Source organism: Eptesicus fuscus, chromosome 1 (genome assembly GCF_027574615.1).
Source record: "Eptesicus fuscus isolate TK198812 chromosome 1, DD_ASM_mEF_20220401, whole genome shotgun sequence".
NCBI classification, from domain to species: Eukaryota; Metazoa; Chordata; class Mammalia; order Chiroptera; family Vespertilionidae; genus Eptesicus; species Eptesicus fuscus.
The window spans coordinates 75061873-75085492 of record NC_072473.1 but is presented as its reverse complement, the minus strand read 5'-3'; the positions used below and the strand labels follow the sequence as shown (position 1 = coordinate 75085492).

Below are 23620 nucleotides of genomic sequence, written 5' to 3'. Positions count from 1 at the left end.
CTCTCTCTCTCTCTCTCTCTCTCTCTCTCTCTCTCTCTCTCTCTCTCTCCCCCCCACCCTTTCACTCTCTCTAAAAATCAATGGAAAAAATATGCTTTGGTGAGGATTACAAATTATGTTGGAATATGATAAATCTAAAATCACATGTATAAGGGTCATGTATGAAATGAATCCAAATTAATTCTAATTCAATGTTTCAAGGTCTCTCCCTCAGAGTAAATGAGCTTTAGTGCACAGGATTTGTGACAGATTTTTTCACTTACTGGTATTTACAATCCTCTATGTTGTAAATGGTAGGGTTGGTCAGCAACCTGATCCAAATATATGAGAGTTCTGCCACATGTAAACATAATATGTAGCCTTCTGACAGACTATCAATCTTTTACATTTGAATTTGAGATTCACATTCCCTTCATGTATTTAACACAGTATCTAAAAATTGTGTTTCTAGTTTTGTAGCTTTTAGACATAAAAGACATAATATATTTTCTTAAAATTATTTTTCGGTTATTTTAAGAACAATTCCCTCATGATTCTTCTACAAATATTTAGTGAAAAACATTCTCAGTAAATGAACAAAATCTCTACTCTGGTTGTTCAGCAAAAAAATTGGGGACTATCTTAAGGTCATGCTGGAAACAAGGTATGCAAGAAATGATACAATTAAAAAATAATACAGGATCTGATACCAGTGATTTATGTTCTATATAAATGATGTTATCTTCCATTATACAATATTGACATTATTCACATGGTGATACTTAAAATCAAACAAAAATAATTATTTTAAACTTTAGAAGATGTAATATATTGTTCCTTATGTGCCTGTAAGACAAACTGTGTGGTTATTTTCAAATAAATCATGCCTTTCTGAGCCCTGGAATAGAAAGTCAGGGACTTTTTGGTCTTTTGATTTCTAATTCTGAATTTGATTTAGATATTACTGGAGCATCCTTTCTAATTGATATACATTTTTAAAATATTTGTGCTTAAGTAATTTAAAAAAAATCATTGATATTCTTTGGAAACTATGGCTCTGTAATGTGGAAGAAATGTTTTATTGCTTGATCCCTGTCCATGGCACAGAAACTTGCAAATGGTACATACTCAATTCAATTGTTGAAATAAATATAACAGCTAGGTCTAATAGAGGGTAAAGCAATGACCAAAATGTAAATCTCCCATTATAATTTAAATTTGTTTTATCTACACTGAGTGGCCAGATTATTATGATCTCTGAACGCATAATAATCTGGCCACTCAGTGTATTTGTATCTCAAATGGGTACCAAAAGTATTCTAGACTTTTGCTGGAGATCAACCACCTATTTGCCCTGAGCTTTCTATCAGCCAGTGCAAAGGGGAAAACTGATCAGGTGCACGATTTATAGCATCTTTGATATCAAATAAATGAGGTACTCAAGAGAAGTATACTGAGTGGTCAGATTATTATGCGTTCAGAGATCATAATAATCTGGCCACTCAGTGTATATGTCAGAGAAGCAGTTAGGTGCATCTTTGTTTTACCCCACCTCCCTTCCAAACAAATTTTCAAATTTCGACTGGTTTTGCAGGCAGGAAAGACATAGCCTAAACAAGTAAATGATATTGTTAGGAACATGACAGGACACACAATTATTTTAAAGGACTTTTCTCCATTAAGGTATTTTGGGCTTCATTTAAGGTATTGTAATAATAAACTTACCTAGCTTTACTTCAGCATTATGAGTCAATAGCACATTCTGACCTTTGATGTCCCGATGAATTACACGGTGTGCATGAAGATGAGCTAAGCCCTGCATATAATATATTTATTTTTAAAAAGCCACATCAGTATATATATTTTCTTTTTTTTCATATAATGTTCTTAATATCTTTGGAAAAACTTTTGTGAATAAAAATGGCCCAGATTTGCATTTTTTCAGACACAATTATTTCATTAGACTGGAATTACTATAACCAGTTCCCAGAAATGCTATTTTTTGCTATTAGGAAAGGAAAATAAATCAGGACACCCAAGAAAGAAAAAGAACATCAAAAAGTAATATCTGTGTATACACTTTTCCATTTACCTTCTTTTCTAGCCTCCATATTTCAAACAAACCATAAGAGTGAAGGCCTGGACATCTTATAATTGTAGTTCAGACATTGTTTTGCTCTATTACTACTATTTGTTTAGTCAAAAATATTTTCTAGTCAACCTTGTAGGCTGAGAATTTGGAAGGATGTGAAAATTCATTTTAAAGCATTTACAATTTGTATTGGCTTACCATGCTGGCTCCCGTGAAATTAACCCTTGACCTGGCTAACACATGACCTGGCTTCAGTGATATTATTCCAGATACTAACTGGGGATTAATAACAGAAGTAACAGTAAAAACATCTACTACTTATTGAGTTCTTATTCTTTGCCAAGCACTGTGCTGAGTGCTTTACATGAAATAAATTATTAAATTCTCATAGCAACCCTCTGAGGAAGGTGCTAATATTACCCCATGTTATAGATGAGAAAGGTGAGATTTGAAGAAATTAAGTAACTGACTCAAGGACACACAGCTAATACATATGACCCAGAATTTAAACTCAATCTATCATTTGCATTCTTAACTATTTACACTATTACAAGTAATGAGAGGAAGAACATTTTAACTTTGTGTCAGTGATGCTATATAATATTTTCTTGGGTGTTCCCTAAGCCACAAAAAAAAATTTGAGTTTGGTAGATCAAGATTGCCATTCTCATCCAATTTGGTATTCAAAATAAAGTTTTAAGAATAGGGCTTTATTAAAAGAGGATATCTGTCTGCAAAATGATTTGGGGACATTTTATAAAACACTGCCTTCTACCTCACCTTTACCTTAATCTCTAATGACAGTTCTATGCTTTAAAATAACTCTAAAATCATAATAACATAACAAATATTCCATGTGGTTACGACCATGATCCATTGAGCACAATAGCTTAAATTTGACATAGCTATTAAAGGTCATGATTTGGAAGAACTTGCTTACAAATCTTGTGGTCTACCTTAAAGTTTAAGGACATCACCTGAAAATCTGCTTTCTCTAAACCCTTTAGGTCTTTTTTGGTATCCTGATTCAGAGGTCATGCTTATAATTCTTAAATCAACCTATAGGAACAGTTATAAGGTACATTGTATATATTACTTCCAGGTATTTTCAAGGCCAGTAGACAGTAATTATATAAAGACGCACCTGAAGTATTTCTCGGCAGATATAAGCAATCCAATATTCTTTCAAACTCTGATTTCTGGTCATTCTAACTACATCAGTAACTGAGCCTGCTGCACATAATTCCATCACCATCTGCAGTGAAGCCGGCAAAGTATCAAGAATTAGAAAGTAATTATCTGAAAATATCTGGAGAGTTTTAGTCCATATGACTTGCATTTATGTATAATGGTTAGAGATTAAGACACTGCAAAGATAGGGTCAATTGTCTGGTGGAAGACTCCAATGGCTGGTGGAATTATAAAGAGTTGAAAAAATGTGCCAAAGCTTTTTTTATCTACTCATCTACTGATGGGCACTTGGGTTGCTTCCAAATCTTGGCTATTGTAAATAACGCTGCAATGAACACAGTGGTGCATATATTGTTTCAGATCTCTTCACATACATTCCCAGAAGTGGAATCACTGGATCATAAGGCAGTTCCATTTTTAATTTTTTGAAGTAACTCCATACTGCTTTCCACAATGGCTACACCAATCTGCATTCCCTCCAACAGTTCACGGGTGTTCTCTTTTCTATACATCCTTGCTAACACTTTTTTTTATTTGTTTGTTTTGCTGTTGTTGAATTAGTGATGATAACCATTCTGACAGGTATGAGGTGAAATCTCATTGTGATTTTAATTTGAATTTCTCGAATGATTAGTGACATTGGGCATCTTTTGATATGCCTATTAGCCATCTCTATGTGCTCTTTGGAGAAGTGTCTATTTAGGACCTTTACCCATTTTTAATTGGATTTTTGGATTTTTGGTCTTGAGTTGTATAAGTTCTTTATCAGTAGATGAGTGGATTAAAAAAATCTGTGGTACATTTACACAGTGGAATACTACTTAGCCATAAAAAGAAGGAAAGCTTACCTTTTATGACAGCATGAATGGACCTGGAGAGTATTATACTAAGTGAAATAAGCCAGTCAAGGAAGACAATTACCATATGATTTCACTTATATGTGGAATTAAATGAAAAAATAAACTAACAAATGAAATAAAAACAGACTCATAGATACAGAGAATAGACTGATAGCTGTCAGAGAGGAGGGCTTTGTGGGGCTGAGTAAAAATGGTGAAAGGACTAAGCAAAGAAAAAAAAAAACTCATAGACACAGACAACAGTATGGTGGTTACCAGAGGGAGAAGGGGCTGGGGGGGGGGGTAGAAGAGGGTATAAGGGGGATAAATGATGATGGAAATAGTCTTGACTTGGGGTGGTGAACACACAACACAATATACAGATGCTGTGTTATAGAATTGTACACCTGAAACCTATATAGTTTTATTAGCCAGTGTCACTCCAGTAAATTCAATAAAAAATTTTTAAAAAACTGTTGGAAAGCCTGGTGAGGGCACATGCCTGGGTTGTGGGCTTGATCCCCAGTAAGGGGCGCACAGGAGGCAGCCAATCAATTATTCTCTCTCATCATTGATGTTTCTATCTCTCTCTCCCTCTTCCTTCCTCTCTGAAATCAATAAAAATATTTTTAAAATATAAATATCTAGGAAAGAAGGGAAGACAGGTACCATACCAGGTGTATTTAATCAGGAGGTAGGATTTGAGCTAAGCCTTAAAGGAGAGGTAGTGTTTGGAGATACTCCAAAGGAAGAATATTTAATTTATTGAAAACAGAAAGAGTACATGCCTTTAGAAAGAAATTTGTATAGGGAACAAACCTGAGTGATAGTTTGAATGAAACAAAAACTGTTTTGGTTGTGTGGTATCTCATCTTATGAAAATGTGCATCCTCAAGCGTGACCTGGTATTATAGAATAAGATCAAGGTAATTAATACATACCCAAAGTTGGTGCCTCTGGCCAGCAGGGCTCAGCTTGAAAAATGCACCATAGAAGGACACAATGTTTTTGTGGAAAGAGTACTTCTTCAAAAGGTTGAGTTCAGTCCTGAGATCCTCTTCCTCATCCTGCAGAATAAGAATAGAGAGTAAATTCCTAAGCTACCCCATTCAATGACTGTGAAACTCTAAACTACAGTAAATCAAAAGAGAATCCTATGGCAACCCATTATACCATAAATAAATTTATAGTAAAATTTTATCTAGAATTGTCAGAGAATGGAGATCTTTGGTGAACTGGGCATTTTGGAGAAAATAAAGTTTAATTAAAGATGCTTCCATTCAATGGTTCTCAAAATGAGATCCTGGAACCAGCATCAGCAGCCACTATATAAAGCTTTAACTGAAGTGAATAATTACAGAGTTGTTTGTAACAGTTTTATTGAGCTGCTAGAGGCCTGGTGCATGAGATTCATGCATGGGGGGTGGGGGGGTCCCCTCACCCCGGCCTGCACCCTCTTGCAATCTGGGACCCCTCAGGGGATGTCCCACTGATGGTTTAGGCCTGATCCCACAGAATCGGCCTAAACTGGCAGTCAGACATCCCTCTCACAATCCGGGACCACTGGCTCCTAATTGCTCACCTGCCTGCCTGCCTGCCTGATTGCCCCTAACCCCTCTGCCTGTCTGCCTGATCACCCCTAACCTCTCACCCGCCTGCCTGATCACCCCTAATTGCTTGCCTGCCTGCTGATCGCCCTAACCTCCTCTGCCTGCCTGCCTGATTGCCCCTAACCCCTCTGCCTGTCTGCCTGATCACCGCTAACCTCTCACCCGCCTGCCTGATTACCCCTAATTGCTTGCCTGCCTGCTAATCGCCCTAACCTCCTCTGCCTGCCTGCCTGATCGCCCCTAACCACCTCTGCCTCGGCCCCCGCTGCAGTGGCTTCATCTGGAAGGACATCCGGAAGGTCGTTTGGCTGTCCAGTCTAATTAGCATATTATGCTTTTATTATGATAATTTATATACCATACAACTCATTCATTTAAAGTATAATATTCAATGGTTTTCAGTTTTTAACGGAATTATGCAACCATTAACACAATCAATTTAGAATATTTTTATTACTCCCAAAAGGAAACCCCACACCAGTTAGCTATCACCCCTAAATTCTGCCACACACACATCTCAGCTTAAGCAACTACTATATAATTTCTATCTCTGAAGATTTATCTATCTTGAACACTTTACATAAATGACAATCATAAAATATGTGGGCTTCTGTGACTAGCTTTTTTCCAAGATTTATCCATGTTATAAGCATATATCAGTATTTCACACATTTTATTTTACTATTCATTAAATAATGGACATCTAGGTTTTTCCACCCATAGGCTAATATGAATAATGCTAATATGAGCATTCATATTGAGTTTTTGTATGGATATATGTTTTCATTTCTCTTTGGTATATACCTAGGAGTGAAATTGTTAGGTCAAATGCTAGCTCTATGTTTAACATTTTGGTGAAATGTCAAACTGCCACAGTGTCTGTGGCATTTTACATTTCCAACAACAATGATTCCAATTTATCCATCTCCTCACAAATATTCATTATTTCTGTTTTATTATTATAAACATCCTAGTGGGTATAAAGTAGTATTTAATTATAGTTCTGATTTGCAAATCCCTGACAACCAATGACATTAAGAATTTTTTCATGTGTTTCTTGGCCATTTGTATATGATCTTCAGAGGAATGTCGAATCAAAAAATGTTGCCTCTGTTTTTTAATTGGGTTACTTGTCTTTTTTATTATTGAAGTATAAGATTATTTATATATTCTAAATACAAGTATTTTATCCCATTCTGTAGATTACCTTTCCACTTTTTTGATAGTGTACTTTGAGGCACAAATTTTTTTTTTATGAAGTCCAATCTATTGATTTCTTGTTTTGTTGCTTGTATGTTTGATGCCAAATCTAAAGATCCATTGCCAAATCTAAGGTCATGAAGATTTACCTCAATGTTATCTTATAAGCATTTTATCGTTTTAGCTCTCTAAACATTTAGGCCTTTGATCTATTTTGACTCAATCTATATATATAAAAGGCTAAGCAACCATCTGACTGTCTGACTAGTAGCTATGACGCAAAATGACCACCAGGGAGCCAACACTCTGACCAGTAGCTAAGATGTGCATTGACCACCAGGGGGCAGACACTCAATGCAGGAGGAGCAGAGCTGTGGTGACTTAGAATCTGCGATTCTCGGGTGATGCACTGGGAACCTGAGAGGAGGGAGCCCAATTCCAGGGTGGGTCACCCGAGAACTGCCCTCTTGCAATCTGAGACCCCTTGGGGGATTCTGGAGAGCTGGCTTCAGTCCAATCTCCACATGCCAGGCCGAGGGACCCCACCTGCCAGAGGGACCCAGTTCACTCCACAGATGCCCTTTGAGCCGTGGTGCCGCCCCACGTGCGACCAGCCAGGGAGGGGCCATGGGAGGTTGGCTTCAGGGCCTGTCTGGCCCATCTCACCCAGTCCTACCATGCCGGCCACCTTTTAATTAATTTCCTTTCAATGTGCCCGAATCCGTGCACCAGGGCACTAGTTTTGATATAAAGTAGGGCTCAAAATTCATTCATTTACATGTGGATATCCTGTTGTCTCAGCATTATTTGTTGGAAAGACTATCCTGTCTGCCTGAATTGTCATTGCACCCTTATCAAAAATAAGTTTACCTTACCTATATAGAAATAGTTCCATTCTATTGGTTTACATGTACATCTATCCTTATGCCTATACAACACAGCCATGATTAGTTTGTGTGATTAGTTTGTGATTCATTGCATTTTAAAGGTACTGGTTTGATCTGTGGTGATATGTTTTAAAATATATACTTCAAGTCAATTATTTTCTTAATCATTCATTCCAGTGGTACATATCTGTACCTTTCCTCCTACCAATGGTAACAGTTGGATACATATTTCTCCATACATTTTATATACTATCACAGTAGTTAAAGATGACAGAGATAAATAGGTAGAGATACAATTTAAATATACACTGAGTGGCCAGATTATTATGATCTCTGAACGCATAATAATCTGGCCACTCAGTGTACTTCTCTTGAGTACCTCATTTATTTGATATCAAAGATACTATGAATCGTGCACCTAATCAGTTTTCCCCTTTGCACTGGCTGATAGAAAGCTCAGCAAACGTCTAGAATACTTTTGGTACCCATTTGAGATACAAATACACTGAGTGGCCAGATTATTATGTGTTCAGAGATCATAATAATCTGGCCACTCAGTATATTATATATACATATATACATATATATTAACTAAAGAGCATTTCTGTATATCAATAAATATAAATGCACTTCCATTTTATGGATGCATAGAACTGCATAAAATGGAGATATGTGTCTGCCATTCAGGGGGCAGGTCAGGGATAGATATGTTGTTTTTGAGGATTGTCTATATAGTGATAATTGATGCCATCTTTTGGGATGAACCACCAAGGTAGAGTACATAATTTCTAAGAGATATTTCTAGCAGAAGGCATTATGATGTCATCAGAAAAAGGCATCTACATTGGGCATTAGGACACATCAACTTCAGCACTGATAGATAAGAATTGGATATTAACTTAATCTTCCCAAGGTTCAATTTATCCTCAGAAATATCATGGAAGATGTTAGCCATTACCTATCTTTATTGGATGTTAGTAGAACCCAATGAGACAATATATTTAAAATTCTTTAAATCTTTGAAAGAAGAATGCTATAAATGCAAGATTTTATGACATAGCATCTTTGTTACTTGACCTTATTTGAATTAGAGTGTTATCAAAATATACAGCTCTCTCCACTTTTTACCATAATCTGCAAACATGAGCAAATTTCATTTCCAGCAAATTTGTTATAGTGGAGTGAAATAGGAAGCAAATGTGTTTCCCTAATATTCAAGTATGTCTCCTTATACCATGACAAACCAGTAGTTTCCTAACTCTTTTATAACTTTGATTAGCCAGTCTAAAAAAGCTTTTAACTTCTTAATAATTTGAAATCATCACACTTTTGTGTAAACATGTGTAATGCACTAGAGAAAAATATTTTAAATTATTAACTTAAGGAAGTACTTAAATTTTTGGGAATTTTCAATGAACATATCATTGATTTACGCATTTAGGTATCATAGTCCTAACTTAAAGGAACTTACAAACAGGAAAATAAGATTCCCATACGTGAATGATATAACCATTAATGAATACAAAATAGAGCATAATGAAGTTGAGGGTAATATGAAATGATTCAGGAAGTCATTCTGCACATGACAAATGGATCATCACTGGGTCCTTTGAATCTTTATTAACTAATTTTCATTTGGTTATAATTTTAAAAGCTCTCTTACTATATGTATAAAAGTTCAATTTTATATGAGCTCTTCAGGAATACTCTTATTGTACAAAGTGAAATATATTAATAGTATGTAAAGTAAGGAAGACTTTTAAATTAATGATAGAGTTAAGTTCCTCTTCTGAAATCCAGTGAAAAAGGATATCATTGACTTATTTGAGGCAATGAATTAGAAAAGGGCCAATTGGCATGAAAAGCAATTAAAGGTTAATCTCTAACTATCTTTACTTCTCTCCAGAATTTCCTTCAATTACCCTGACTTGTTGTTTTGGGTTAGGGGAAAAATACATCTTACCTTTTCCCTAAAATGAACAGGTAACTGAATATTCAGTCAGTTATTTTTCCTTCCTTCTTAACTTATTCTCTAAGACCAAGTAGAAAAAATGAGCAATTAGTTTTTTTATTTAGCTAAATTGTGGCTCTGGCTTAAAATAGTTATGAAATAAATATAAGGCAAAACTAGGTTTTTAGCCAAGTATTCATAATATATTTTGAAAAAAAAAAGTGTGAAATGGCTGGCAACAGCAGAACATTCTTTAGCATTTCTCTTTGATTTTCCAGTGGATTTATCAATAAACATTAAACTACTAGAGAACAAATCTAGGCACCTATTTGTCTTTAAGAGAAGCAGGTGGAGCCTGATTTATCCAGTTGGAACTCTTTGTATTAATTGTATTACAAAGGCATGAACAAATAAAACAATCAACTTGTACCATGAGAATTCTATGGAAGTTCAAGCTCCAGTCTCATCTCATCCTCTAATAAGATCCTTTCTATTTCCCTTTACCTTTTTCTACAAAGCTAAAAGTTGATTTTGTGGCTTTCATTCTTGTTATGTAATACCCTTAAAATTTCTGCTTCCTCTCTGATGTGGCTCTCCTTTGAAATGATAAAAATATCTGCTATCACAGAGAAATAAACCACAGGAAGTAGCAATTCTCTATGTACATGGGCACTCTAGTTCTTAGTAAGGGACCAGGGTTCTGCTAAAATGAATAAACATTAGTAAACAGTGCAATAAATAGGAATGAGATGAAGGTGCTAGGATAAAAGAATGAAGAGCAGGTTAAAGAGAAGCAAGGGCCAGACTGAGTCATTTGACTTGTTTGGTAATTTGATATCAAGGAGCTTCCTTTCTATCTGGGTTACAAAGCCTATGTCCCTAAGCAAGAATAAGATAATGGCTGGGATCTAGGTAGCTCTGTAGTTGCATTTGATCCTACTTTTTAACCCTGTTTATAGGTAGGCCAAATATTCTGGTGCCATTTTATCTATGAGGAACTAGAGGCCTAGACAGGTAAGACCACTTTTCTCAAGTAGTTCTTGGCTATTTAATGGTAGATTTTATATTTAAACTCATTCATGAATTCCACATTTTTGCTATTTCCATAAAACCCTGACTGAAAGAGATGGATGTGTGTACAAGTCACAAATTTCTTATCCCAAATGATTCAAGATGACTTAGAGATGCTAACTGGCTGATCAGCTATTAATTATTTTTCTTACTAAAATATATAATGAGAGAATTCAAAGTTCCCAATTAAAATATTTTTAAGAGTGGGTTTCCCACATAAATGTACATTCCCCAAAATCAATAAACCATGATCAGATATGTTTGGAAAGCATTAGTTTGTTTGCCATTCTCTAACACAGAGTTGAGCTTGTGAGAAACACATCAGTACCTTATAACCATGAGGCCAAGTGGGTAATTTAAAACTCACACCTATCCCAGTAATATGATGCCATAGCATATCCTGGCTTAGAGCCAACTTATCCCAGAGTGGCCTGAAAATCCAGATATTTTTCAAGAAGAGGCAGTGCAAGAATGCCAAAAACTTCCTTTGTAATTTCACCCAATTCTAAAATAAAAATATTTTTCCCCATAGTACGAATACTAGAGAGGGTTTGAAGAAGATATTTAAAACGTTTATTAACACAAATGTTTGATAAATCCAGAATGGTCAATTAGATTTTTCATACCTTACATTTTACAGCTTCTTCATCTATCAAAGCATGTTATTATTCAGTACTACTTATTTCATTTGGATATGCTTTGTCTCCTGAGATACATTATAAATAAAACAGGAGCTCACTACTTTCTAGAAGAATCATGAAGCTGTTTATCAATATCATTCTACTATAACTAAAAACATTTTCTAAATGTGACTATGCTAATGAAAAGGTTTTTTTAATGTGCCCAAGAGCATATTTATTAAGACACAAAAGGTTGAAAGTATTTGAATACCAGAGAGTTGACTTCAGGGGAGAAATGTGAGAAAAAAAGATATATTGATGAGAACAAGGATTCTGATTTTGGCCCACAGAATACTTTGATAGATCACCAACATCTAAATCACCAATGTCTATTGGATGCCGAAACCGGTTTGGCTCAGTGGATAGAGCGTCAGCCTGCGGACTCAAGGGTCCCAGGTTCGATTCCGGTCAAGGGCATGTACCTTGGTTGCGGGCACATCCCCAGTAGGGGGTGTGCAAGAGGCAGCTGATCGATGTTTCTCTCTCATCAATGTTTCTAACTCTCTATCCCTCTCTCTTCCTCTCTGTAAAAAGTCAATAAAATATATTTTTAAAAAATCACCAATGTCTATTGGAAAAATTTTTCTTTGCATGGTCTTAGGCCAAGCGTCCCTGGATCCGGGTGAGACCATGTGTCCCTGGATCCGGGTGAGGCCTCATGCACCTAGGTCCAGGTGAGGCCACGTGCCCCTGGGTCTGAGAGAGGCCACGCACCCCTGGGTCCGGGTGAGACCATGTGTCCCTGGATCTGGGTGAGGCCTCGTACACCTAGGCCCGGGTGAGGCCACGTGCCCCTGGGTCTGGGGGAGGCCAAGCGTCCCTGGGTCTGGGTGAGACCATGTGTCCCTGGATCCGGGTGAGGCCTAGTGCACCTAGGCCCGGGTGAGGCCACGTGCCCCTGGGGCTGGGAGAGGCCAAGCGTCCCTGGGTCCGGGTGAGACCATGTGTCCCTGGATCTTGGTGAGGCCTCATGCACCTAGGTCCAGGTGAGGCCATGTGCCCCTGTGTCTGAGAGAGGCCACGCACCCCTGGGTCCGGGCGAGACCATGTGTCCCTGGATCCGGGTGAGGCCTCGTACACCTAGGCCCAGGTGAGGCCACGTGCTCCTGGGTCTGGGAGAGGCCAAGCGTCCCTGGGTCCGGGTGAGACCATGTGTCCCTGGATCCGGGTGAGGCCTCGTGCACCTATGCCTGGGTGAGGCCACGTGCCCCTGGGTCTTGGGGAGGCCAAGCGTCCCTGGGTCCGGGTGAGACCATGTGTCCCTGGATCCGGGTGAGGCCTCGTGCACCTAGGTCCAGGTGAGGCCACGTGCCCCTGGGTGTGAGAGAGGCCACGCACACCTGGGTCCGGGCGAGACCATGTGTCCCTGGATCCGGGTGAGGCCTCGTGCACCTACGCCCGGGTGAGGCCACGTGCCCCTGGGTCTGGGAGAGGCCAAGCGTCCCTGGGTCCGGGCGAGACCATGTGTCCCTGGATCCTGGTGAGGCCTCGTGCACCTACGCCCGGGTGAGGCCACGTGCCCCTGGGCTTGGGAGAGGCCAAGCGTCCCTGGGTCCGGGCGAGACCATGTGTCCCTGGATCCGGGTGAGGCCTTGTGCACCTAGGCCCGGGTGAGGCCACGTGCCCCTGGGGCTGGGAGAGGCCAAGCGTCCCTGGGTCTGGGTGAGACCATGTGTCCCTGGATCTGGGTGAGGCCTCGTGCACCTAGGCCCGGGTGAGGCCACGTGCCCCTGGGTCTGGGAGAGGCCAAGCGTCCCTGGGTCCGGGCGAGACCATGTGTCCCTGGATCCGGGTGAGGCCTCGTGCACCTACGCCCGGGTGAGGCCACGTGCCCCTGGGTCTGGGAGAGGCCAAGCGTCCCTGGGTCCGGGTGAGACCATGTGTCCCTGGATCCAGGTGAGGCCTCGTGCACCTACGCCCGGGTGAGGCCACGTGCCCCTGGGTCTGGGAGAGGCCAAGGGTCCCTGGGTCCGGGCGAGACCATGTGTCCCTGGATCCGGGTGAGGCCTCGTGCACCTAGGCCCGGGTGAGGCCACGCGCCCCTGGGGCTGGGAGAGGCCAAGCATCTCTCGGTCCGAGTGAGACCATGTGTCCCTAGATCCGGGTGAGGCCACGTGCCCCTTAGTCTGGGTGAAGCCGTGCCCCTGGGTTCACTGAGACCAAACCAGTGGGAGTCGGACCTCCGTTACCACCATTTGTCCACCATCCAGAGCGGAGGGGTCAGTGCTGACATGTACAGATAAGGAACTGGTGGACATTGAAATTGGGTCTCAAAAGAACTGTTGGTCCAGAAAGAAACTCACTACAGACTGATCCATCTGCCTGTCAACATAACTATTATTGCTCGTCTCACATTCAGTTCTCATAAGTATATATCTAGTGACATATGATCTCGCTCATCTAGGGGAAATGATGAACAACATAGAATGAGGAACAAGAACAGAACCAGAAGCAAGGAGGCATCGATGGGACTATCGGGCCTCAGAGGGAGGATAGGGGAGGGTGGGGAGAGGGGGAGAGTTCAACCAAAGGACTTGTGTGCATGCATATGAGCCTATCCAACGGTTAAGTTCAACAGGGGGTTGGGGCATGCGTGGGGGGTGGGGGGTGGGAATGGGGGGATGAGGACAAATATGTGACACCTTAATCAATAAAGAAATTAAAAAAAATACATAGAGACTGTTTTTGAAGGCCGTTAAAAAGCTTTAAGTAGAAAGCACCTTCACAGTCCTTCATGTATTTAAGTACTGTGCCAGATTTCTGAAGACTTTTAAGCTTGGCAGCTTGTTGTTGTTCTGTCTGCTATTGTTCTTACAATAAAAAAAGGTAGTCCTTATTTGGCTCATATATATTGCAATGTTTCTTAGAATCATAATGGGGGAAAAGCCTGTCCAAAATACCATGTAGAAGGTGTGACAAAGGACCTTGCTAAGGCCAATTTTAGGCAAAATTTGCTCTTTGTCCCATCATCTCCTTGGTTGCTACTCAGCTGGAGTGTTACATACTTTACTAGAGGCCCAGTGCACAAATTCGTGCACCAGTGGGGTCCCTCGGCCTGGCCTGAGGGATCGGGCCAAAACCGGCTCTCCAACATCCCCCGAGGAATCCAAGATTGTGAGAGGGCACAGGCCAGACTGAAGGATCCCACGAGTGCACAATCAGGGCCAGGGAGGGACGTGGGAAGTTGGCCAGCTGGGAGGGAGCACGGAAGGGCTCCAGGGTGTGTCCGGCCCATCTCGCTCAGTCCCAATTGGCTGGACCTCAGCAGCAAGCTAACCTACTGGTTGGAGTGTCTGCCCCCTGGTGGTCAGTGCACGTCATAGCGAGCGGTTGAGTGGCCTTACCATATCATTAGCATATTACGCTTTGATTGGTTGAATGGACGACCAGAGGACCAGACACTTAGCATATTAGGCTTTTATTATATAGGATGGGTTTACTCTTCTGCAGTTAACACTTACTTGTGCAAGTAAGCATTTATTCTAGGCCCTGCTTTCTGACCGATGCTAGTGTTCAAATATGATGATTGACTCTGTGAATATGTGAAAAGGTATAAATATGTTGTCACTTGCACTCAAGAACATTTTAGTGGTGGTCTTCTAAAGATAATACAACACAAAGGGATTAGTTTAAAGTTGAAAAATAAGGGAAGACTACTTGAGGGCTAATGAGGACTTTTAGTACTCACACTGTATCTCCACCCGACAGACTTTTGATATTTATTCACTCTCACTCGCCTTCCTATTTCAGGTAAAGGAGTCTGCAAAACCAGGAAGAAAATGCTGTTAGAACCACTGGTACACACTGAAAATGATTTACTCTTTAGTACTTTGTGCTCTTTTAGCACTAAATAGAAAAGTAACATAATATCATTTCTCTCTCATATTTTGCTAATAGTTTTAACTAAAACATTGTACTCTTATATATGCAGAAACTTAGCATCAAATTCATAATAACAGATGTAACTGCTAAAAAATTGAAAAAATTATAATTTGATGTTAACAACGTGATATTTCCCCTTAAAAACAATGTAATTGACACTATATATGGGCTGAATGTGATTTTTAAATATTTCAAAAGTTAGAGCATCTAAAAATTATATTAAATGTGGGTCAAGGTCTCTCAAGTGAAAATAAGGAAATAAGTACTTTAGGGAGTCTCACTCAGATAGTACTAGATTGACCATTGGAAAGTCAGGTTTGTAGGTCAAAATAAATCCACAAAACATTAGCATCCCTTGAAATTCACATTGGTTTGCAACATTTGACACTTACTGGCAAAACAAAAAAAAGCATGCAACTCTTTAAATAGCTTTAGCAATTCACTCCCTGCACAAATTATGAAAGAACCGTTTATGGCATAGACAACAGTTCAGTGACTATGTATAGTTTTCAAAAATACTATTTGAGCATTTTCCTTTAGGGTATAGTAAAGTGAAAATTCTTTGACTTTTGCTATGTTCGTGCTAATATTATCTTGAGAAAGTAAGGCACTCATGCTAAAGAAAGAGGACAGAAATCAGTGCTTAGCAAATTCTCTGACAATATGTTATAAACTGTGGCTCAACTTTATGAATGTTAACAGGAACAGTGCAAATTAAACTCTTTGTCTTGCTCATCTGTCAGAAAATATAAGAAAAATGTGTATCTCAGACAAGTTCTTTACTTCTACCTGTCATTGAGAATCTAATGGCCTCAATTCTCAAAAAGAATAGTTGGAGGGAAAATAATATGATGGAACAAGAAGGATTAACACAATATTAGAAGAAATCTCCTCTTTGATATCCTTGGAAACAGATAATCAACTAGAAATAGATATAAAAACAGATAATGTCTTAATTCTTATAAAATCCCAAAATAAATGCCTTTGACCTGTAAATATAATAAATTAATAATGAAGATAATATACTAATGGGTAGAAAACATTGAATGATAAATATAATAAATCCAGGTTAACATAATTATAATTACACAAATGATTTTAAAAAACCAATATTTTCTGAACTGTTTATCCTTAGACCATAGTCCATTAAGGGAATAAAATATAGATAGGATATAATATTACCTTACGAGCATTCATCACTTTAACAGCTGTAAATGCACCAGTTTTTTCATGGAGTCCCTGAAACATAGCATAGTAATAAACATTAAATGCTGGCTATAGAATCAAGCAGTTGAACAGCAAAGTGAAAATATTACAATAAAATAAAGCCAAACACTATAGCTTATCTAAAATACTCTATGGAGAGTAAATATAAGGTATAATAAAGAGAACAAAAAGATTAAATTATGAACATTTTATTTTTTAAAATATTTTTATTGATGTCAGAGAGGAAGGGAGAGGGAGAGAGAGATAGAAACATCAATGATAAGAGAATCATTGATTGGCTATGTCAGAGAGGAAGGGAGAGGGAGAGAGAGATAGAAACATCAATGATAAGAGAATCATTGATTGGCTGCCTCCTGCATGCTTCCCACTGGGGATCGAGCCCTGATCAGAAATTAAACGGTGACCTCCTGGTTCATAGGTTGATGCTCAACCACTGAGCCATTCCGGCCAGGCAACGAACATTTTAAAGAAATACAAAGTATTTCACTCAAAAAATCAAGCAAGTTTATGGAGTAGTTTTGTTTTTCTTTTTATTGCTGTATTGTTGACATACAATATTATATTCATTTCAGGTGTACAAAATAGTGATATGACATTTATATACCTTGTGAAGTGATCACCATGATAAGTATTCCACTGTGTTTGTGTCAACACATAAAGTTCTTACAATATTATTGATTATATTCCCTATATTGTATATTATATCCCTATGGCTTCTTTCCTTCATAAGAGGGAGTTTTTATCTCTTAATCTGCTTCATCTTTTTTTACCCGATCCTACAAGCCCCCTCTATTGTGACAGCCATCAGTTCATTCTCTGTATCTATGAGTCTGTTCTTATTTTTTGTGTGTGTTGTTATTTTAGATTCCAAATATAAGTGAAATCATTTGATATTAAGTCTTTCCCTGTCTGACTTACTTCACTAGCATAATACCCTCTGGGTCAATCCATATAGTTGAAAAGGGCAAGATTTCATTCTTTCTCATGGCTGAGTAATATTTTATTATTGAACACTTAGGTTAATTCCATATCTTGGATAATGTAAATAATACTGCCATAGACAGACATGCATGTATCTTTTCTAATCAGTATTTCATGTTTTCTTCAAATAAATACCCAGAAGTGGAATTCCTGGATTGTACAGTAGTTTACTTCAAAGAGTTTACTTGATTATTTCATTCTTTCTACTTACCTTGAACTTTATTTGTAATTTTTTGAGGAATCTCCATACTGTTTTCTGTAGTGACTGCATCAATGAATAAACCCATCAACAGTGTACAACGGTTCTTTTTTCTCCACATTCTCACCAACACTTGTTACTTGATGCCTTTTTTATAACAGCCATACTGACAGGTGTGAGGTGATATCTAATTGTCATGAAGATTAGTGATGCTGAGCATCTTTTCATGTATCTATTGGTCATCTCTTTGTCTTCTTTGGAAAAATATCTATTCATGTACTCCACCCATTTTTGTTTTTGAGGTTTTTAAAAAGATTTTTATATATAATAGAGGCCCTGTGCACAAAATTTGTGCATAGGGGGGAAAGGGGGCAGGTCCATCAGGTAGGCCTGCACCCTTTCCAATCGGGGACCCCACAGGGGATGTCCGATTGCTGATTTGGGCCTGAGTGGTATTGGACCTAAACCGGCAGTTGGACATCCCTCTCACAATCCAGGAATGCTGGCTCCTAAACACTCACCTGCCTGCCTGCCTGATCACCCATAACATCTCTGCCTGCCTGCCTGGTTGCCCTTAATTGCTCTTCCCTGCTGGCCTGGTTGCCCTTAACCACTTTTGCCTTGCCCCCACCATCCTGGCTTTGTCCAGAGGTACATCCGGTCTAATTAGCATATTAACCTCTTATTAGTACAGATGGTTACTGAGCACTGCATTCTGGGGAACATGGGGAAATGGCCTTGAGGAACAAAAATAGAGGCAGAGAAAGGAGGAACCAAGATGGCAGCAAAGTTAAACAACTAAACTGCCACCTCGCACAACAATTTCAAAAATACAACTAAAAAACAAAATGCCTACCGCCCAGAACCACCACGGGAAAGCTGGCTGAGTCGTAGATTTACATCTAAGAAGAGAAGGGAGCGCAAACACTGGAGGGCTGAGGTACGGAGGCACGTGCGAACCGGGCTGGCGGCGGGCGACTGGGCTGGCGGCTTTTCTTCAAACCGAAGGGAGACAAACTCCCAATCACTCTGAACTCCAGTTTCTGGGGACACGCGGGGACCCAGACACCTATGGGCAGAAGCTGGACTCTCGGCCATTAGGTCAGAGAGTGAGAGTGACTTTTCTGCAGAGGTGCGCCCAGCAATCAGGGTTTGCTGCGCTGGAGCGCAAGACACCGTGACTTGGAAATGCGGAAAGGCAGAGATGGCTGAAGGCAGCCATGGCCTTTGGCCAAGCCCCAGCCTAGTGATGCCCTGAGACCCCACCCCACCCTAAGACCCTGCCCCGCACATTCTACAAACATGCCCAGGCTCCACACAGTGGCTTTTACATATAAATGGCCTGTTCTGTGGCAGCTCAACCAAATTAACTGCAGCTCCAGTCAGACTGCTCCAAAACCGCCCAAGCAAAGCGGAAAAAACTGTTGCTCTTGCTGTAGCTCCTGCTGGGAGGCCTCAGACCTGCACGCCATTGGAGATCCAGACACTAGGGTATATAGTGGTCGGTGTGGATGACACCAGATTTCAACCACTCTCACAAGGGACACATTCAAGAGGCAGACTCAGTGAGCACCAAAGCCCTACTGTGTCTCCAGCACAGCAATTCTTCTGTTATAGACACAGCAGGTCCTCACAGCCAATTGGCCTGGAGGTCAATTCCTCCCAGCGTACCAACAGCAATGAAGGCTTTTTAACTACACCAAGACTTTCCACTCAGCCCACAAAGGGGTGTACCAAGAGCGACCACCTAGAGTGATTGGGGAAGCTGAGCTACCAGCCCCTATAGGTCACTGACCACACAAAGCCACTCCATCAACACAGGGAGGCAGCCAAAATGTGGAGAGAGTGAAGTATGTCACGAGTAGGAGAGATGGACGAAAGCAAACTAATGGATGACACAGTGTTCAGAACCACATTTATAAGGTTACTCAAGAATCTTCTAAAAACCGCAGAGAAACTTGAAGAGACCTTCAAGGACCTTAATGAGAATACCAAAAAAAATGGAAAAGGACCAGTCAGAAATTATGCATACACTGTCTGAAATAAAGAATATACAGACACTCAACTGTAGACCACCGTACCCAAAGAGTCAAACCAAAGATCTGGAATATGAGGAAGAAAAAAACACCCAACCAGAGAGGTGGAAAGAAAGAAGAATCCAAAAGTGTGAGGATAGCGTAAGGAGTGGACAAAGCCACAGTGGGGGAAGGGGGGCGAGGCAGAGGCGGTTAGGGGCGATCAGGCCAGCAAGGGAGGGAAGTTGAGGTCCATCAGGCCAGCAGTGGAAGGTAGTTGGGGGCCATTAGGCCAGCAGGGGAGGGCAGTTGGGGACCATCAGGCCAGCAGAGGAGCGGTTAGGTGGTAATCAGGCAGGCAAGCAGTTAGGAGCCAGTGGTCCCAGATTGTGAGAGGGATGTCCAACTGGCAGTTGGGATGCCCTTGCAGGCCCGGGATCTGGATCCATCCCACTGACGTTCTTGCAGGTTGTACGGAGCTACCTGGCAGCCACTTGTATATTGTTTCTTCCTTGAGGAGCTTCTAGGGAGGGGAAGTCGTCTGTCTGTGCCTGGCCTGTGATTGGACCTGCAGGACTACTGAGGGAGTGAGTGGCTGGTGGGCCACTGGGAGGGGAGGGTCAGCTGAATTGTGGTCCCACTGTAGGAGTGCAATGACCACCACAGGGCAGCTCCTGCATTGAGCCTTTACTGGAAATATTTTTTTCTTTCATATTTTTCTTATTTCTAGTTTTGGCCTTTTCTTTTCCATTTAAAAACAAAGTCCCTTTAATATTATGTTGTGTGTGTATAGTGTGTTTTTTGTCATTTTGGTTTAGTGGTGGTGAAATCCTTTAGCTTTTGCTTGTCTAGGAAACTATCTCTCCTTCAATTCTGAATAACTTTGTTGAGTAGAGTATCCTGGGTGGTAGGTTTTTTTTTTCCCTTTAACCACTTTGAATATATTGTGCCACTACCTTCTGGCCTGCAAAGTTTCTACTGAAAAACAGCTTATAGTTTTATGGGGGTCTCTTTAGGTAATTAGTTGTTTTTATCTTCCTGCTTTTAAGATTCTTTATCTTTAACTTTTGACATTTTATTTTATTTTAATATATTTCTATTGATTTTAGAGAGAGGGCGAGGGAGAGAGGGATAGAAACTTCAATGATTAGAGAGAATCATGGATGGTCGTCCTCCTGCATGCCCCACACTAGGGATAGAGCCCACAACCAGGGCATGTGCCCCAACAAGGAATTGAACCTCAACCTCCTGGTTCATAGGTCAACACTCAACCACTGAACCACACCAGCCAGGCAACTTTTGACATTTTAATTAATAGGTTTCGTGGTGTGGATCTCTGCATCGTCTTATTTCTGACTCTATGATTCCTAGACTTTTATGTCTGTTCCCTTCATTTTTCAGCAATTATTTCTTTAAATATTTTTTTCTCTTTTTCCGCTTCTTCTCCTTCTGGAAACCCTAAAATGCAAATGTTAGTATACTTGATGTTTTCCCAGAGGTCCCTTAAACTGTTATGATTTTTAAAAATTCTTTTTGCTGTTCCAATTAGGTTATTTCTACTACTTTGTCTTCCAGATCACTTATCTGCTCATATGTATCATCTAATCTAGTATTGATTCTTTCTAGTGTGTTTTTAAAGTTCAGTTATTGTATCAATTATTTCTCATTTTTGAAATATATTTCATAAATCTCTGTAGAAGTTACTACTGTGTTGGGCCATTTTTCTCCCAAATTTAGTGAGTGTCTTTATGACCATTACATTGAAATCTATCTGGTACTCTGTTTATCTCCACTTCATTTTTTTCTGGGTTTTTATCTTGTGCTTTCACTGGAAACATATTTCTTTGACTGCTGTAGCTACACTGGTGGGCAAGTCTGGTCTCCTGCCAACCTGTCTGGGAGGGCAAGCTATGACTTTTGTGGGCATACTGTAAATGGGGCTAGTCTTGGTTCTGCTGCCTGTGAGGCTTTGCCTGGAGTATTGTAGGCATGCTGGTGTGTGTGGGCTAGAAAGGCAGAGCACAAGATGCTTGGAGGTGTGCCAGTGCAGGCTGAACCCTCTTTCCAGGTGTGGTAGTGCAGAATCTGCATCAGCTATGGAGGGCTTAATTGGTGATGTCAGTCCTCAGCAGAAATTAGCAATTAGAGAGTGTCAGAAACAGTGCCAGCAAGTGCTGAACCACCTAGGGTAGAATAGTTTTAAAAAAAGAAAAGAAGAAAATGGCACTCACCAGCAAATTTGTCCCTGTAAATAGTTCCATCAGATTCCTCCCCTTCTAAACTTAGTTAATGTATCTTCTGTACATAGTCATAGTCAATGTTTCTCCATGAAGGATTCAGACACTTTTCAAACTGCTGCCTCTTCACTGGGATTCAGACTGAGTGGTTTTGTGTACTCCTTTAAGATTGGAGTTTCAGTTTCCTAAACACTTTTGGCTCTCTTGGAGATAAGCCCTGTTGGATTTCAAATCAGATGTTATGTGGGCTCCTCTTCCCAATTCAGGTACCACAGACTGGGGATCTCAATACGAGGTTCAGACCTCTAGTTCCTAAGAAGGGATTTCCATGGTTGCGCTGACCATTGCACTTGTGGATTGCTGTCCTGGGGGTTTGGTCTTGACTAGACCAAATCTCTGTCCCTCCTACCCTTCTCAATGTGGCTTTTTTTTCTATCCTTAGTTGTAGAAAATATATTCTGTTAATCTTCATGTCATTCTCAGAAATAGTTGTTCTATATGTAGTTGTAGTGTTTATGTGTCTGTGAAAAGAATTGAGCTCAGGATCTTCCTACTCCACCATACTGACCCCAGTCCTACTTTTTCTTTTTATGTTTGTATTAAAGAGTGGACAGAATTGACCATTTTAAGGCACTGTTTTTTTTTATATTTAGTTTAGATTTATATGGCACCAAAGCATCTAGATGAAAAGCAAAAATTTCAGATTGGAGATTGGGACAAAGGAGATATTTTTAGTGAGCACTTTTTAATCTGATTATGAGCAGACGCATCTTTCTACTAGATTGCTCTTCATATACTAAACAGGTTTTTCCATAATGATCACATGTAAGAGTGATACATAATTAATTTAATGACAGCTAATCCATTTTGTATGCCCTCAATAATATGAAACATATATTTATGAAAGGACAAAGTTCTGAAAGATTGTTTCTCATTGAAAACTTCATAAGTTTTAAGAACTTAGTCTTATCTTAAATTCAATTACAAGTTATGCTGGAAGCCAGTTCCAGCATGTCATAATTGCAAGAGTTTCATCAAAAGGTTGATGGAACTTGGGGACTCAACAAGGGCTGAGTCACATATGTTATCACCTGCTGGAATGACTAAAGGCATTTCCCCCAAACCTGAAAAGGTTGATTGTTTGCTGCCAGATAGCTCAGAGCATCTTAATCTTCATGTTATTGCCTCCTACTGGCCAAACACCTGAATAGCCGTGAGAAGGAGAACTTAGCTCCTTTAGCTAAAGCTCCTCTGACCCCCAATGCCTTTCAAAATTATCTTTCGTCTCTGGACTCCTACTTAATCTATGCACAGCCTTTCTCCAGATTGCTGAACCCTTCTTAATGCTGGAACAAGAACCCCGGCAAAGTTACAGATTTATAATATTAAAAAATGAATATAGAGGTGTGTAATTAGAGTTCTTATTTTGTGGCTGATTATTTTTAATGTATTTCAAGCTGTAGTCATAGAAAAAAAGTAAGTTTGAAGTTGATATGAGTAAGCTTTCATGTTAAAACAAATCCTAATATGATCGTTCTCTAGTAGATTTCTTTCTTGGACTCTACTGGATTAGATGGTA

General features: G+C 39.9%; 1 protein-coding gene across 1 annotated transcript in view; it reads right to left on the bottom strand.

The window, feature by feature from the left end:
• The window catches only part of NRK (Nik related kinase), a 198682-nt gene that overhangs the window by 78043 nt on the left and 97019 nt on the right, over positions 1-23620 (bottom strand). Inside the window, 5 exon segments of the mRNA XM_008157310.3 lie at positions 1705-1795; positions 3216-3326; positions 5043-5168; positions 15189-15260; positions 16565-16621. Of these exon segments, the coding sequence (XP_008155532.2) occupies positions 1705-1795; positions 3216-3326; positions 5043-5168; positions 15189-15260; positions 16565-16621 (457 nt within the window).